This window comes from Rhamphochromis longiceps, linkage group LG3 (assembly GCF_057381845.1).
Source record: "Rhamphochromis longiceps isolate RC_006_pf linkage group LG3, R_longiceps_female_GT1.1, whole genome shotgun sequence".
Lineage (NCBI taxonomy): Eukaryota > Metazoa > Chordata > Actinopteri > Cichliformes > Cichlidae > Rhamphochromis > Rhamphochromis longiceps.
The window spans coordinates 64458734-64476766 of NC_140559.1; the positions used below are offsets into that span (position 1 = coordinate 64458734).

The 18033-nt window shown below is 38.7% G+C and overlaps 1 protein-coding gene across 18 annotated transcripts in view; it reads right to left on the reverse strand.

The window, feature by feature from the left end:
* Positions 1-407: 407 nt before the first annotated feature.
* The window catches only part of ablim2 (actin binding LIM protein family, member 2), a 105430-nt gene continuing 87804 nt past the window's right edge, over positions 408-18033 (reverse strand). For 15 of the 18 annotated variants that reach the window (XR_014910336.1, XR_014910330.1, XR_014910328.1 and 12 more), the window contains 6 exons: positions 14628-14665; positions 14340-14439; positions 14204-14262; positions 9556-9616; positions 7900-7980; positions 408-2346 (listed from right to left, as the gene is read on the reverse strand). Coding sequence is in view for 3 of the 18 variants with exons in the window: in XM_085400707.1 (XP_085256833.1) it covers positions 8043-8107; positions 9556-9616; positions 14204-14262; positions 14340-14439; positions 14628-14665 (323 nt within the window). In the remaining 15 variants the exon portion in view is untranslated. Of the gene's footprint in view, positions 2347-7899; positions 7981-8009; positions 8108-9555; positions 9617-14203; positions 14263-14339; positions 14440-14627; positions 14666-18033 lie in introns of those variants that run through there. The other 3 variants (XM_085400707.1, XM_085400705.1, XM_085400706.1) reach the window with 1 other exon arrangement.

An 18033-nucleotide genomic window follows, 5' to 3' on the forward strand; every position in this document is an offset into this window, starting at 1 on the left:
TGACTAAAACTTTTAGTAATGAAGACTTGTATTTGTAAAGGAGTATTTTAGAATGGATTGAAATAATCCAAATAATCTTCCACCATTAGTTGCAGTGGGCGAGAAAGATACGAGACAGACATTTCAAGATTTTGCAAATATTTTCATGTTAACCACTTGCATTTGTGACATAAAAGAAACCTATTTTGTGAAAAACTAGTGAGTTTTCTTTACATTAAAACATATTTGCTGTTAAAAATGATTATGACTGATATACTAAGCACTAGCAGGTTTACCAATGGTCCCACACACGCACACACACACACACACACACACACACACACACACGTACCGCTTACTTGAAGGTATCCATTAGAAAAGGGCTTTTAAAATCTCACAGTCGTAAGCACTTAAAACCATAGTGACTCTGTAGTTTGGATAAAGCACTTTAATAGCAGATGAATATTAGAAAGAAGACATGGCAATGCATGACAACAGTTAGTGTGTTACTTACATGAGCAACATTTGACACTCAGATTAAACTCAAAATTTGATATGTTTCTCTTCAAAAGCACTCTTCCCTGACACAACACTCAAGATTTCAAAAATAAAATCCCTTCCCCGGTATTGCAATTAAATAAATACCTAACACAAGCTAATGTAAGGAGCTGAGCTGGGCACTTCATTTGACCAGAAAAGAATCAATCACTCAAAACACATTTATGATAATGTTGTCATTCATTTCTTATATCAGGTCAGTTGACAAACCCCATTTCCCATCCTCATGCATGCCTTAAGAGTTATACACCATGGCAGACAGATAAATCTGATATATATCCAGTATATGTTTACATACATGTTACAGTATGTTAGTTGGCAAGTTGATCGATTTACGGTCCAGAAAGTCGAGCAAAGCTTGAATGTATAGCTTTATTACTGTACGCAACAATACTTTCAAACAACAAACATACAAAGAGTTAACTCTCTAGCTGAGAATATATAATACAGTTAGAGTATTGACTTTAAAATCAAACAAAACCTCTCTTGTTCAGCTTACGTCTGCTGCAGTTATGTGAAGCTTAGTCTGCAAGGATTTATTTTGTTCAAAAAAAAAAAAAGAAGAAAAAAGATGATTCTCTCAGCTGCATCCTCCTGACTGGTTTAATGATCCTTTTCAGAAGTCAAAAATAGCTTATAAAAATAATTGTATTTATTTTGTTTTTTTCATGTGAGTGCACGTCACCCTAGCAATGCAGCATGTTTGACATGTTTGTACACCCTGAAACCTTCTGTATTCTACCCCTCCTTTTCTTCCTCTCGCTGACTGTGATTCAGAGTTGTGGCTGCTATCCAGCCCCTGGCTACTCTATCTGGGCTGATTTATGAGAGGCTTGCGTGAGATATGGAGCCACATTCAAATGTACCAGAGCACGCATATCAAAACTATGTAGCCAACTTCTCTGATTGAATAGAACAAGAAGGAAAACCAAAAGCAAAAGATGATGAGGTGGTTTTTGACAGTTTTGAAGTAAAACATCACATATTTTTTGTTTTTTTTTATCCCTGTCTTTGACCTTGACATGCTTGAACAGTGAATGTCTACAGTCTCTTCACTGTCCTAATGTAATGGCAAGGGTGTAAAAATGAACTGTCTTGAATATGTAACAGTAACCTATTGCAAGGAGCAGACACAGCAAGAGAGAAAAGGCAGCGCAGCAAACAGGTGATATGTAGAAAGAGACAAGATGGCAAAACCTCACAAAGAGAAAACAAACTCTGTACAGAAACAGAAACAAGTCAATACTGAGATTAAAAGAAGGTGCACATAAAACATTCCAAACCACAGAAACCTGGAGGAAGGCCTGCATGAGAATTGGAAAAAGCTGTTGTTTTTTTATGGAGTATGAAAGCACTGGCATATGGGAGGGTCAGGGGTCGATGCAAAAACCACATAGGAGGCAAGGAGCATCAGCACAGGCCATGCAAACACAGCTCCTCAATCTCCATAAGGTTGTCAGTCAAACATTTGGACCACACTGCATACAAAAAGCTATAGATGCCCGCCGCAGCTTTGTGAAACTGTGCCCTCGCAGGGTTCCTCTGTGGCTTCACAGGCATGGCGTTTTAGAGGTGGAGAGTAGGAAGAAGGAGTATCACGGTGGTGCATATATAGATATTTCCGATGGGGCTTTTTTTTGTATTTTGTTTTCTTCCCGATACTTTTTGAGATTTTGTTTAGCATTGTTTTTCTGTCTAAAAAAGGCGTGCCTTCTTCTTCATGTCATTCTTCTTCCAGAGAGCCAGGCGGTCAAACTGCTCCAGGGTCATGCCGAACACTTGGTGAAAGTCCTCTGGAGATAGATGTCTCTGGATTAGGAAATTGTGGCAGAAAAAACATTGTTATTTAAGTGGACAACAGTAATACCAGCAGCTTCTTGTGAACCTTATAACCAAAGGAAACACTGGTGGTGGTTGGCGTTTTAATGATAAAGAAGCAAAGTGGGTGACAAGATGTTCAGACATATTGACCACAACTGTACTTTTATTTATTTTGTACCATAAAGATCTTTAAACTCAGCAAAATAGTTGTCATATATTTGTTTTTCATCAACAGTTTTCTTCCATTTGCACACTTTCTCTAAAATTATAAACTTTTTCTTTCAGAACGATACTGAAAAACTAGTTCATGCATATATTACTTCTAGCCTAGTGTATTCTAGGCTGTGTGGACATCACATTTTGGGTTATTTAGACCAAAATACTTAACCTTTCTCTACAGGGGCCTAATATCCACTTATGCGGACACTATACTGCTACTGTTCTATTGAAATTTTGAATGAATATCCTCATATGTGGCTCTGATTTTTCGTAGAAACAAAATTTAGGTAAAAAAAAAAAAATCTGGTAATTCGTTGTTTTTACATTCAACAGGTCCCAATCAGCCCAAATATCAAAGAGAAATTAATAATGCATGCCATGGAAGAGTTCGGGTCTTAGAAGGTTAAAATCACATAAAAAGTCTTGAATAATGAGAATAATCATCTTATCTTAAAGACCTTATAGTATCAATCATTCATTCTCAGACTGCAGAATTGTGGTTCAAAGGATATCTAAAAGTAGAATGGGACGCAGAGTCTTCTGCTTTCAGGTCTCTCTTCAGTGAAACTAGCTTCCAGTTGGGATCCAGTAAACAGACACCCTCTCTACTTTTAAAATTAGGCTTCAAACTTTCCTTTTTGCTAAAGCATATAGTTAGGGCTGGATCAGGTGACCCTGAATCCTTCCTTAGTTATGCTGTAATAGGTGTAGGCTGTTGGGTGACTCCCATGATGACCTTTTTTCACTTCCTGCAAAAAATAGAGTAACCTGTGTTGCTTGAACACATGTATCATTCAGAATTAAGGGTGCCTTCACAGCAGTGCAAGCTATGCAATGTGCTGCCATTGAGCTGCTCAAACTGATTAATCAATAGAACAATAAATTAATTTCTAACTGAAGCAGTACTATCTGTGGATCTTGGCCAGCATAATTTTTATTAATCTGTATCAGCTTCATGTCTAAGCCTGGACGCATATATTAGATGGACATCCTGACATGTCTGTGTTGTGCACACACAGTAAACAGGCATAATATTGCCTTCTGTCTTGATGTTTAATACAGTATTTTGAATTTTATCCCTTATAAGTTCTTCCAACCAAAACTCCTATCCTAAAACCTCATGTTGCCAACACTCACTAAGTTCTCTCTAAAAAACAGACACAAAAAAAGCGTAACAAAAACTTGCATGGCATTGATTTAAACCCAGAAACAGAGCGTAGGTAGCTTTAATATAAAATGTTTCCTGCACTGTGCACTGCAGGTGTGTGTTTTTTGTGATCAAACGGTAAATGGCCTGTATTTGTATAGCGCTTTTCTAGTCCCTAAGGACCCCAAAACGCTTTACACAACCAGTCATCCACCCACTGGCAAGCTACATTGTAGCCACAGCCACCCTGGGGCGCACTGACAGAGGCGAGGCTGCCGGACACTGGCGCCAAGTGTCTTGCCCAAGGACACAATGACCGAGACTGTCCTAGCTGAGCTCGAACCGGCAATCTTCCGATTACAAGGCGAACTCCCAACTCTTGAACCACGATCGCCAACTATCAAGAGCTAGGTAAAGCTATTTCTGTGAAACAGCCAATCCCCTGGTTTATATCAGCAAACAGAAGGTTTGGTTTTCACCCCGAGGTAAAAATGTTCAGGTGCCTTAAATTTTTCACCTGCCAAATTGACAGGATAATGACACTGGTGGTATGAAAAAGGAGGATACTCTTCCCCATTTCATATCACAGTGTGTAACTGTAAAACCAATGACTCATGCCATTCAGTATGTTACACAACATGTTTTCTGTTAGCTGTCAGTAGCAAAACACCTGGTGTGACATCACTGAATGGTATTCTGCTAAAGAGGTTGAATCCAAAGACTTTCAGCTTTAATTCAACAACTTTAACACAAGTTTTTCTTCAACTGTTTCAAAATTACAGCCATTTTATACACATTCCCCCATTTCCAGAGGCTCAAGAGTAGCTGGACAACTGCAAGTAGTTTAATGGCCAAGTGAGGCCTATTTCCTTGTAATTGTATAACAAGATCGTATAATCTGGAGATTATGATGAGAATTGTATTTTGTAGCTTTTTGCTGAAATGTCAGTATGAGGTCCAAAGAAATGATTATGATGAAAGAGATGGAAGTTATCTTTTGGTGAAAAAACCAAATTCCACCTCTCAGAGAGGCTGCAAAAACTTTGGTTTTTAGAAAACATGAAGAAAAGAGAGAAACAGCTCATGATCTGAAACATACCACGTGATCTGTCAAACACAGTGGAGGTTATGGCATAGCCATGTATAGCTGCCAATGGAACCAGGAAATAGTATGTATTGATGACATGACTGCTGATAGAAGTAGCCAGATTATTCTGAGGTGTATAGGACTACACTCTCTGCCCAAGGATACTCTGGCATTTATACTGGAGCAGCATGAGATCAAACCAGACACCTTCCAATTACTGGCTGACCTACCTCCTGGGCTATAGCCACTCCAACATGGACCTAACTGTGCGGGTTTACACTTTAACAGGCATCCTTACAGAGGGTCACACACTAGCTAAATAACAGAGTCATCAGTGTTTATCCAGATAATACATGAGCAAATATATCTGGAGGCCTATTTGGGGTTGGCTTTGGCTTAGGAGGTGAAGTGAGTCGTCTGCTATTTGGAAGGTCAGTGGCTCGATCCCCCAGCTCCTCCAGTCTGCATTCTTCAGTTATGAGTGCTTAGGCATAAAAAAAAAATTACTTGCATGAATGTGTGGGTGAATTAGCTTTGAGTGCCCAAATGGAAAAGTGCTACTATCCATTTATTTACTATTTCAAAGACTTGGAACTCTTTTTTCTTGCATTTCTATAATTTTTATATAGCCTGGACTTCAGTTTGTGCTCCTAAATTTACATTTTTCCGTGGCACAAGAACTACATGCGGTGTGTACTTACATCTTTTACTTTTCATTAAGACTACAAGCAAAGTTAAATTAAATCAAAATAAATTTAAAGCAATTAAAAACCTGTCAGTTTGAGGTGTTGCATGGGTCAGGTAGCTTAATTGACCTAATCACAACAGGCTTATTGAGGTGAGTTTGAGCCTTTAATTATGTGCAATATTTTTGTTAAATATATTTAACCTCCTAGGACCTGGCGTCCACATATGTGGACATCACATTTTGGGTTATTTAGACTAAAATACTCAATTTTGCTCTACACGGGCCTGATATCTACTTACGAGGACATTGTAGTGCTACTGTTTAATGAACATTTTAGATGAATATCCTCATATGTGGCTCTTATTTTTCTTAAAAACAAAAATAAGGTAAAAAAAAAAATCTGGTAATTCTTTGTTTTTACATTCATCGGGCCCCAATCAGCCCAAATATCACAGAGAAATTAATAATGCATGTCGTGGAAGAGTTCGGGTCTTAGGAGGTTAAAGAAAGAACATTAATATTCTTTACAATGATTCTCTGTATTTTCAGAAATAAATAAATGGAAAATACTTTAAATATTTGGCTACAATAATAGTAAAAGGTACTTAATATAGCAACCCAAGCTTCAAGAGAGACTAGCCGAAAAGACACATTTTACAGGCAGTGTATGGTTTAAACGTGCATAAGAATAGTTTTCTTTGTTTTTTTTCCCTTTTCACTTTTATATGTTTCCATCATATAAAAATTGACTTTTTAGCAGCTGATTAGTATGGCTAAACCTAAAACAGTTTGGGGCCAAGGATCAAGATCAGTGGTGGGTAAAACGCAGGTCAAACAGTTTCTCTTCTGCACACACTTTTGACAATAGGACTCCAGTCTGGTATTTCCAACCACAGAGGGAATCTCTTGAGTATCCTCAGTAACCTCAATATGGTCAGACTCCACTTGGGACAATATTTCTGTTAACTGAAAGCCTCACAGTGAACTCTCATAGTGGGGTTACTGAAGACTGAAATGTTTCAGAGGATGTTTTTTAGACAAAACCTCTCTTCCGAGGACTGCAAAACATGAGCTCTGAACCCCAACACAAACCACAATTGGATTTTTTTTAAATGGGTTATTTTAGAGACAAAAACAGTTCATTTTTTTCAGCTGCTCAAACTTAATGAAAGTTTTGAATCTTTAAATGGGTTGTGTAATAATAACAGCAGCAGGAAATTGGTTATTCTGGGACATTAAGTCCAATTTCACTTTATTTCTTTATTATAGTTATAGGACATATATGTGTGTTAAACTTGCTGTGACCTGGCACCAAATTAAATTAAACTACTGCGATGTTGCAGATCTGTCTCCTCTGGTTTCTGATTTTTCACCAGATTTTAAAACCTATCAGCAGCCACAAAATCAAGGTCGGACTGTGCATGTCATTCGTCTTTTTCTCAGCCATACTGGCTCTGGCTTTGGCAGAGTGTTAATGACAGGCATGGCATGTTTGTTTCAAAGATTCATTTGTTTAATTCATCAGTCTTTATGTGTCTCTGTAGTAGTGTTCTGCTTCCTAGTTACCAAAAATAAAAAAAATATAGGTTGATGTTTAAAAAAAAAAATCAAGAAAGAGGCATATATCCATATATTCCACTATTTCACAGATTTCTGTCTGCAGACATAGACTGTATATAAAACAAGACCTTAACCTGTTTCTAAAAGTCATCGCTGGTGATGTGCCCAGCCCTAACCGTATGTTTTAGAGAAAAGCAAAAAATTACTATTTTAGAAAAAGTATAACTAGTTTTTCTTCTGTGTCAATTACAACGATTACTTACTTTGTCTTGGAGAACAGTTTTACTCTCTGAGGTCTATATCATCACTGATAAAGACTCTAATCTTCATCCCTATCATTCTAATGGACACAAATCAAAATCTACACATATTTTTTTTTCCAAAAGAGTAGTTTTTGGTTGTCTAAAAGAGGGTTAGTGTGAGTGTTTGAAGCTAGGATTTAGGTAATTATTGATCATGACTCGGACTCCAAAGAAGTAAATAAATACAATTATGTATCCTGATAGCAAATACACACACTTCATTTACCGTAAGTTACATTTTACTTCACTTCACTTCTAAGCGCCTTTTGTATTTTAGCATACAATGTGTATACTAAGAGAAATCCCAAAATAGTTTATTTATTGTTTATTCACCACTTAAGTGATTGAAGATGGCACCTCTATAAGCTTTTGCTGATACTTTTATCCCATTGGCTGAGCTGCCTAGCTCCTACCCAAACCACAAATTCTTGACTTGACAAAATTCTGTAAGCCAAAATTTCATATTTTCTCAGGTTTGTTAACGACCTACGGATAGAAGGAGGGAAACAACAGAGGGGAAAGTAAGATTAGAGCTCACCTCCAGTCTGGTGCGGTCTACATCTCTGGGAAGCTTCACTTTCACTCTATGCGTCACTGCCAGCATTTCATAAGGGTAGACCTGGCAACACAAAGTAAGCATTGTGGGAGATTTATTAGGGAATACAATTATAATCCAATGTCCTAACAGTGCTGCCAAGAATATGAAAGTATATTTGCAAAGTGGGAGCAAACTCTTACCTTGTACTCTGAGGAGGGAAAAGACAGAGACAGAAGAAATTACTCTGGTGGAACAGTTATCTTTTATTTGAATTCAGAGCTATTATAAAAGCTAGCATAAGTGAGCTTAAAAATAAATTACACTTGCAAACCCAAATCTCTTCAAAAATATTGGGTTTCAAAGGCGTCAAAAAGCATTAGAAATGGTCGCTCTGCTCACACACACAGACTGTTATGAGGTTGGAATACTTTCAACTCAATCTTTGCCTCAGATACAGCCAAGACCGTACACGCACGCACTGGTAAACACACAGCGCTAATTTTTCGAGCTGGAAAAATGACATCATCCTTCCTCGCTCTTACTTCTTGTAACTGATCTGGAGCCAAAGCAACAGGGCTCTGCATGCTTGATCGCAACATATATGTAATGTTATCGGGCATTGTAAAAATAACCTTGATCTGACTCATAGAAAGATGATATGGTCCATTTAGTGTCATTTTATAGCTTGGCTAATATTTTTTAGAAGGAAACATTCAGTTTTTGAGGATGGAGCCTGTGAGATTTTGCAACAGTGAATTAGCAACGTGAAAACTGCATTTAAAACAATCAGATAACGCACATTTAGTGGGGTTAGGTTAATTGGTTAACTTGTGAATAGTGATTGTCTGGCTGTCTGTATTAGCCCTGCAACAGACCCTGTTCAGGGTGTGACCTGCCTCTTGCCCTATGGAGGATGGGATAGGCTCCCAACAACCCCCACGTCCACTGTATCCACCTACATGCTGTTCTCATGTAAGAGAACAACTACAATACCGAAATTCTATTTTAGGTGAATCATCTAGTAATCAGATGACACTTCCTTAACACCTTTATTTAAAAAGTTTTTAAATTCCCAAAGCCAGGCTGTATTCAAAAGCAGATTTACAAGTTAATGAATGCACTCTTTACAGGAAAGAAGATTTTGAATTTATTTCTAAATTAGTCCTCAAAGTTAAAATAGCAAGTTTCAGCTTCACTCAGATGTTATTAACTGTCAAAAACAGGGAAAATAAATTTTCATAAATTTGCCAGGATGACTCGCTGGTTGTTTTTCTCAAGCAAAACTCAGATAATTTATGTGGTTCCCCAAACTTAGAGGATAGAAAGCATATTAAACGTGTTAATGAACAGACTGAGAATACCAACAGAGACCAAGAGACACCTTGGTATTTTCCATGCTGATGCTAAGCTAGCCCTAGACTGTAAAGAGGATGTTGAGCTGTAGCCTGGTCAGAATGAGTAAGGTGAGAAAGGTGAGAGAACTGTCATACTACTAACCCCTTCCAGTATGGTAGTCTTGGTTGGTATATGATCGTGCATGGTTAAAAAAGACACTATAGACTGCACTGGGTGTAATGTGCTATGCTGTATATGAGTGTTTTGCTGATAAAACCTTTAAAAACTTGATGAGAACTGAAGATACATGTCCGCTCTCACCTCTCATGCCTCCCCAGCTCTGGGAGTCTGGGTCCACTTCATCCTCCATCATCTCAGCAGCCTGCGGGCACACACACATTAAACAAACACAGAGTTAGACCATAATTCAGATATTCTGTGTCATTCCGCCAAGAACACTGCTGCTCTTTATCAAAGCAAGGGTTCATCTGAAAGCCTTTTAGTAAAAGCTGTTGCCCTTGATTTGCTCACATTCTTTCAGAGTTAGCAACGGGAAGTGGATGTGACACGTCTGATAGGGAGTTTGGATTACATTGCTCAGAGAGACTGAAAGCCAACTGATGAGACAAGGAGGGACCGATATTGTAAAGTCTCTGCTGTTTGTCCAGTAATCCATTTTCTAGTGTTAAAACTAGTGAAAAACAAATACTATTCTTTAAAATAAGAAAAATAATTTTTGAAAATAAATCGGTATTCATGGAGCTGAACTGGCAGGGATATTGATATACGATATACACATAAGTGGTAACTGGTGTGAAATGTGAGTGTGAATGGTTGTCTATCTCACTGTAGTAGCCCTGCAACACACAAGCTAAGGGCAGACCACACCATCTAACATCTGACACAAGTAACTAGTTAATTAGCTATCTTGCCTGCCAGGAAGCTAATGGTTCCATGTTAAATTTGTCTCCATGCAACAACATGAAATGCAATATATGCCCTACCATCATGCTTGCAAAGTGGAAAAATATGGTATGGTAGCTAGAAAACTAATATACAGTGTACAGAGAATTTCTTGGTGTCTGTAACTAAACCAAGAGTCAGCCTAAACATCTGAGAAATCAAGCCAAGACAGTATTTCTTGAAGTATCTGGCAGTTCCTAAAATGACCAATTGAGACTCGCTCCAAAGCACAAAGTCTTAAAACTATCATTTAGGAATTATGGTCCAAGGAAAGAGACAAGCAGCCCAAGCATTTACTCAGCCTCTAAAGGTTCCCATCCTGATCTCATTGGGATGTGCCGTAAGACGCCTAATCTATCACTATTAGCTCCCTTGGTACCAGACATCAAAGGTCAACCTCTCCAGGTCTCAAGTTCATTCCTCAACAAGTCAGATCTATTTAGCTACATAAGTAGTGTCCACATAATATTTGGCATGTAGCTTAGTTAAAGATCAGTCTTTTGTCTCATAAAAAACTCTACAGAGGAATATAAAAGCTATATTCCCATAATGCAACGTGCAGATGCCAAGATGCTTCTATCTTGCCAGGATATTGAAACTCCTTGGATGCTTAGCTTACTATGGTCTGTCAAAGATGATTAGAGTATGACAGGTAACTATTAAATATTCAGTATTGGAATTCCTATCCTCTCTCCTGAATGCTTTGATATCATGAAATCTTTCCTACTTATGTGTCACCTCTTCTATGTGCATTATGTTCCCGAGAGAGGTTTGTGTACAGTGAGCATTGTATCCCAGCTGTTCTCTACCAACAAGACGATATCATCATCAGAACAAACTTCATTGCCATTCTGTGATCCTGGGGTTACTAGTCTGTGTTAATGGTGTTATTACTATGATTGGCTGTTTATGCAACTGCAGGTAGTTCAGGTTTACCATCCCCAAGAGCCTCAACTACCTTTATTTCTGAGCTATCCGATCGTTCAGTCTGACGTCACTAGCCGTGTCTGGGCCTAAACTCTGCTGCAGGTCCATATATCAAATGATCACTGTGGCATTACTGAGAGTTAAAACACTGTCTAAAGTCTTTCATCTTTAATAAAATGATCAGCGTTCTGCTCTACCAGGTGTAACAACTGAGTTTAACATCCAGGCATCCATGAAAACGGAATTTATGACATTTAACGGAGTTAGAAGTTAGCAGGAAGTTAGCTCGCTAGCTTCCATCTAAATACAATATCGCATGTCCTGACTGCGGGGTTTTGGAAACAAATTAAAACGTACAGCTTTCTTATCACTTTCAACATAAATGAAGACAGAAAACTAAACAGCAGTGACGTTTGTAGGGTTACTGAAGTTTGGCTAGCTGGTATATAATGATGTGCTACGTGACCGCTAGCGACACAGCTATGTTAGCATAATATGAACAAGCTAACTTTTTTTCCACTCGATAAAAGTTAACGTGAGTGTTCTCGGTGGTCAGGAACAAATGTAATCGCATGGCAGGATGCTGTAAAAGGACCAAACTTCAGCCAGGAGAACAACTGAGATAATCCATCCACAATACGAGGTTAGTCATTCATATACTGCTGCATGGGCTGGGCTGTAGTTACATCCTAAGGTTTTAAAAACTGAGCTTAAATAAATGATTAGTGGTAATAAAAGCCGAGGGAGGTCAACGGTGATCACTGACTGTTTTTAGGAGCTTTTTGAGATTAAATAGAAGAAAATACAAAACATTAAACATGTTAACAACACAAAAGCCATATTAAACGCAGACTACTCTAGGCCCGGAAGTAGGATTCGTCACATCATCACTTAATAATCGGATTCTTTGTCCCTTGTGTCCCTCTACACTCCTTGGGGATTGTCCATACTGACTCTCACAGCTCCCCCTTTTCTGCAGAATTTTTGTTACTGTTAGACTGCTTCAACATCACTCAGCATGTTAAAGACACCACGCTCGGACCAGAGGTAACTTCGTCAGACTTGCACTGTTGTTAACCCTGCCAGCTGCAATCATCATGCATTTTTTTCTCTGTTCTTATAACTCTGTGCAGGCAGTGTGTCAAGCGTACCATCTCATCCAAGTCTCTTTATACATCTGGCCTCACTGTGCACCACTAAACTCTCCAATCAGCCGATGATAGTAAGTCTCATTCACTTGATTGTACTTGTAGCACACTAGATCCACCATGTTAACAATAATTTCAGCATGTGAAAAATAGTTCAATATAGTTTGCCATGACTCTATTGTGGCTCTTGAGCTTTCATTTCCTCTTCTGTTCTGTTTTGTCTGCCTGTCCTCTATCCATCAACAAACACCGAGGGAGAGCAGCTATATTGCATCAGTGGCTCATAGACTACCCCCAAAGTCCTAAATAAACCAGAGCACTGCCTGTGTGGACTGAATGGTACTGACTGGCCCTGTGAAATTTGATACCAAAGCTGTGGGGAAAGGGAGGTTGATTTTTAAGGTAGAGCAAAACATTTAAATGGTTTATATGCTACTCTGAGGTTTCCTGAGTTGATTAGTAGTGAGTGGGAGGCTATACAAGGCTGGAAAGTGTTGGTTTGATAGAGCCATGGTGTTATCACATAGAAATGGAGACCCTGAATGGGAAACAGCACCAGCTAGTGGTCTAAATGGCAAAAGCTGTCAGATCCAGACATCTATTTGTTCTATATTTGCTCAATTAAACTATAGTAGAAACAGGATGGCAACTTCATTGCAAGTAGGAGCCATTGTTGGTACTGATTTGAATGCATTTTTTCAAATCTGGTCACTGATCACAAGTAGTTGTGGTGACTGCAATGTGAAGTGTTTGCCAGGTTGCCTGGTAGAAGGCAAGTTGTCTCTAAACAACTATGCTCCGACTTGAGCCGACTGCAGTCAGTATCAGAACCATTGACAAGGTTTTGAAAATTACTGCTTTAATTTAAAAACACAAACAGAATTCCAACACGTTATAGTTAATCTGAGTCATTCTGTGCCAGTAAGCGCAGCTTGTCTGTTTTACCTCTCTTTGCCAGAGGGGACTTGAGTCAGCTGGTATTCCTACATACAAGCAAAGTCTGTCATTTCACAGTTACTGTCACTATGGGGCAGGGATAGCTCAGTAGGTAAAGTGGTCGCCCCATGATCGGAAGGTCGGCGGTTCGAATCCACTTAACGGCTACCCTGAGGTACCCCTGAGCAAGGTACCGTCCCTACACACTGCTCCCCGGGCGCCTGCTTAGTGGGCTGCCCACTGCTTCACTGAGTGAATGGGTCAAATGCAGAGAAAAACAAGTAATTTCCCCATGGGGATCAATAAAGTATCCATTATTATCATCATCATTATTATTATTATTATTATTATTATTATTATCATCATCATCATCATCATCATCATCATCATCATCATTATTATTATTATTATTATTATTATTATTATTATTAGTGAAGGAAATTCTGTTTCAGATCTGTGAAAATTTCACTGATCACTGAGCGTAAGTAGTTAATGTGAATTTGTGTGCATGAAATTTGCAACAGACGGTAAAATATTTGTGATTTTTGCTGATTTATCCCAGTCACCATGTTGAGGCACAAAAATAGCTTTGAAGACAGCAATGACTGCGAGTGGTCACAAACCTGGTCTCCATTTTCGAAGTAACCACTTGAAAGGCAACAAAACTGCAAGTGTATTGCACATTGCCACAGTAATTCTGGTCATGCTCCAGTCTCCAATCACTGTTTTCCCTAGTGCGACTGTAGCGTTAATGAAGCACCAAACTATGGTGAGGACATCTCATCTGTAAATGTGAATTGGTTTGGTGCTAGGCATCAACCGTTAACTGTTCAGTGTTCGGAGTTTCCAGTGCTAAGTCTCAGTAACACAGGTCCTGTTAAAAAATTAAACCTGACTTTCTTAGACACTTTTAAAATAAGATCTTTGGCTGATCTACCAAAGATCTGAGATTGTGCATCTTGATGGCCATTCTATATCAGAATCTGTCTGCTCACCTTGTAGATGCCGTTTCTTCCATAGCCAGGTAAAGATGCAGACTTATTGTAAGGGAAATCTAAAAAAAAAGCAAAGACAATTATTTTCATTTATGTCAGCTCTAGTTCAGCATCTAGCTTGTTAATAGATACTCACTAGGTTGGGAAGTGTCAGTGGGCAGACTGCAGGTTGATTTGCGGGGGTCGATGTCGATCTGACCATCAATCTCACTCTTCAAAATCATCCAACTGGTCCTCTACAAGGAGAAAGTAAGAGACAGAGAGAAAAGGACAGAAAGATGGAAAGAGGTGATGGATGATGGCATAGTATGAGTTAGTAAATTAGTGAATGGATGTACAACATTTGTAAAGTTTAAGAAAATGACTTGAAGAGAGACAGATATGGAAAGACGGATAAAGACAGAAACTGTACACACAGACCCACCTTGCTATCCTCACCATCCTGCCAAGATGTTCTAGAAGCTGTAAAACAGTCAGATGTTACATGACGTGACAGTTGTGTTGGATTATCTCTCTCTCGGCTCCCTTGTGCTGCACTATTAACACCAATAGTAATCCCTGGACCCCTTTGCATGACATCATCGGCCACAGAGAGCATCCACAGGGAGCTCCACAAGCACAATGTTACAAAAATGGAGAAAATTCATACTTTAACTAAAAGGATTACACTGTACACCGTGGGACATTGGCTTGTTGACCATCTACAAGTCTAGTCACCATAAAACTCTGTATGTATATCCCTTGTCTCATGAGGATAGATAGAAATGGCTAGATCTGACCCCCCAAAAGCATTTCTTTTACATTTATAACCAGTTTGCTAAATGACAGATGACCATGAACTCTCCTGTGAATCATTACTGTGCCAGAAGAGAATCGTAATGTTGCTTTGACAATCTATCTTACTCAAGAACCAAACTTCAGCTTTCAAATTTATGTGTCAATGGCCGAGGGCAACAATTTCCTCTAAAGAATCAACTCTTTGTATTTGGTGAATTAAATTTTCCAGTCCTGTAGTTAATACTGAAATAAATAAACCGTCATCTGGAAGCAAAACACAAAGTGCAACATTATTTTATTACTTTTACTTATAAGTAATAGTATTGTTATATACTTATCCTTAATCTCTCTGTTAACGATTTCACAATTCTGAAAAAAGCAACGCCGAATAGCAAAACTTTCAACATGACCTCTGTCAGAAAGGGCTTGGGACCAATTGGCAACCTCCTGGCAATCACAGATTGCTTGGGAAAAATATCTATTGGAGAATAGTTAGTGGAGGCTGCTGTTAGAGACTCAAAAACAGGTGCAACACAAACCAGAATCAAAAGAACTTCGCAGTAAAAGTTAAAACTGTGACGCACAACTTTTACTCTAAAGGCAAACATTCTCTTTTTATTATTTGCGTCACACTTATTATCTCTGCGCTAGTGTTTTCATAAAATTTCATCTTGGTTGGCAGGGCCATAAAAGATGGTATCTAAGCCAGTGTGACTGAGGTCATAGTGAGGAACAGGCTAGTAGCTGTTTTATTAGAATGCATTGCAACACAAGACAATTTCAGGAGTATAGGCACTTGATAGCCCAATGCAGTGTTAATTAATGTACATCTTCAGGTTGTGGGGCCAAGAGAAACTAAATCTTAAAATGTGTTGGTCACAGCCTTGTTGTAAACTTATCATATTAGCATGTGGAGCTATTTGTGATGTTTCTGACATACTGACATTATGATGTTATGTGAATTCATACGCAAGAGTGTGTAAAACATTAAAACTTTAGAGATGAGCCCTAAAAAAACTGGATCCAATTCCCACAAAGTAGGTGTAGCCCACTGAAAATGAACTTAAGCTAAAACACATCACAAGTTTAAAGGCAGTTAGGAGATCAGTAAAGTTGTTTTTCTTTTTTTGGCAAACAGTACACTTTGTCAGTGATCTAATGTCTGCTTGAATGCTTCCAATCTAGCTGTCAAAAGCCAGCTCAGTTGATTTACATGTCACTGTTACTTGTTGATAGTGATGATGATATCCTTGTGTGGTAGTGGTGACATTAGCTCCTTGGAGTCCCGTGTTCATGCATTTTGGGTGACCCTGTGAAGTTAGACTAGATTTCTTAAAGTATGCAACATAGTCTAGGGTTACTAGAAGTGTAGACCAAAAATATAATTTAGGTACACAACACAATGATTAGGGTAGAGACACACAGAGACACGTCACCATACTAACCGAACAGACTAACACAACATGATTCATGTGCCTGACCATTCACAGTGTACACACAGTTACAGCATCACCAATGAAACCAACCAATGAGCTGGTGGAATGAGTGCACACATGCAGGAACAGGATGAGCAAAAAACACCCATGGGCCCAAATCCCAAACAGCTCCACTCCCACATAGTTTGGATTAGGAAGATGAATAATCAATGTTTCACTGTGTGAGATATTGAAATTAGGGGTATTTCTAAAATTGGTAAAAAAAAAAAAATTATAACATTGTGAAACAATGTTACCTACAGACCCCAAACGAGAGATAACCTGACATATACTGAACAATGTTGATTTAGCAAATGTGTATATATGTTTGATCGGGACTCCCCGATATTTAACCAGAGATGGGCAGTAACGTGTAACCCAATTACTTTTTTCAAGTAACGAGTAAAGTAAGGGATTACTACTACTGTTACTTTCCCCTAAGCATGCTGCATTACTGCGTCACTAAACTGTGAGTTTGTTTGTGAGAGTGTCTCATGACAATGATGCACGAACATGCAACGTCCGTGGTAACAGACGTGCGCAGATCAACAATGGAGTGCGTGGAAGTACTGATATTACTTTGAGTTTGATTTCGTGAAAAGTGACAAAAACATTAGTGTACACTCTGCGTGGGAAGAAAACCTCTTTCTACAGCGAAAAATTAAACTTCAAATCTGAGCGAGGACCAAGCACGCTGCCACGGGAATGTGAAATTCAGAGAGAAATCCCCGGATCCCCCCACTGACATGACTCCTGCTAAACAGCCACCGCTGGGGTGGCTGTAGCTCAGGTGGCAGAGCAGGTAATCAGAAGGTCGGTGGTTCGATCCCAGGCTGCATCCTGGCTGCATGCCAAATATCCTTGGGCAAGATACTAACCCCATGTTTGCCTACTGGTGGTGGTCAGAGGGCCCGGTGGCGCCTGTGTCCGGCAGCCTCGCCTCTGTCAGTGCGCCCCAGGGCAGCTGTGGCTACAATGTAGCTTGCCATCGCCAGTGTGTGAATGTGTGTGTGAATGGGTGGATGACTGAATGTAGTATAAAGCGCTTTGGGGTCCTATGGACTAGAAAAGCGCTATACAAATGCAGGCCATTTACCATTTTACCATTTAAACAGATGAAAATTGATTTAGGAGCGACAGGACTCTTTGATTGATTTATTTTTTTGCTGTGTTTTACTTGCATCTATTTGAAAGAGTGAGTATAAACATAAAAAATTATTTTATTTTATATGTTGTAATATGCAGAAAATAGGTTTAAATGTTAAACTAATTTCTTCCAGTCAAAGACTGTTGATTATATTTTTTTCTTAATGCAATGTGCATAAAGTTAAAAGATTAAAACTAATAAAACAATTTTTAAAAATACATTTTTTTTATTTGACTCCGTTATATATGATGGATTATGTAGAGAAAGTAGAATTGGGCTGAAAGGTCTTTTGCTTTATTACCTATTCAGAGTGTTTTTTTTTTAAAGTAACTAAGTAAGTAAATAAGTAGTAAAGTAACTAATCACTTTTTTCAAGTAACTTGACCAACACTGTATTTAACATACTCTATCCTTTAGGTGCCAGTACCATC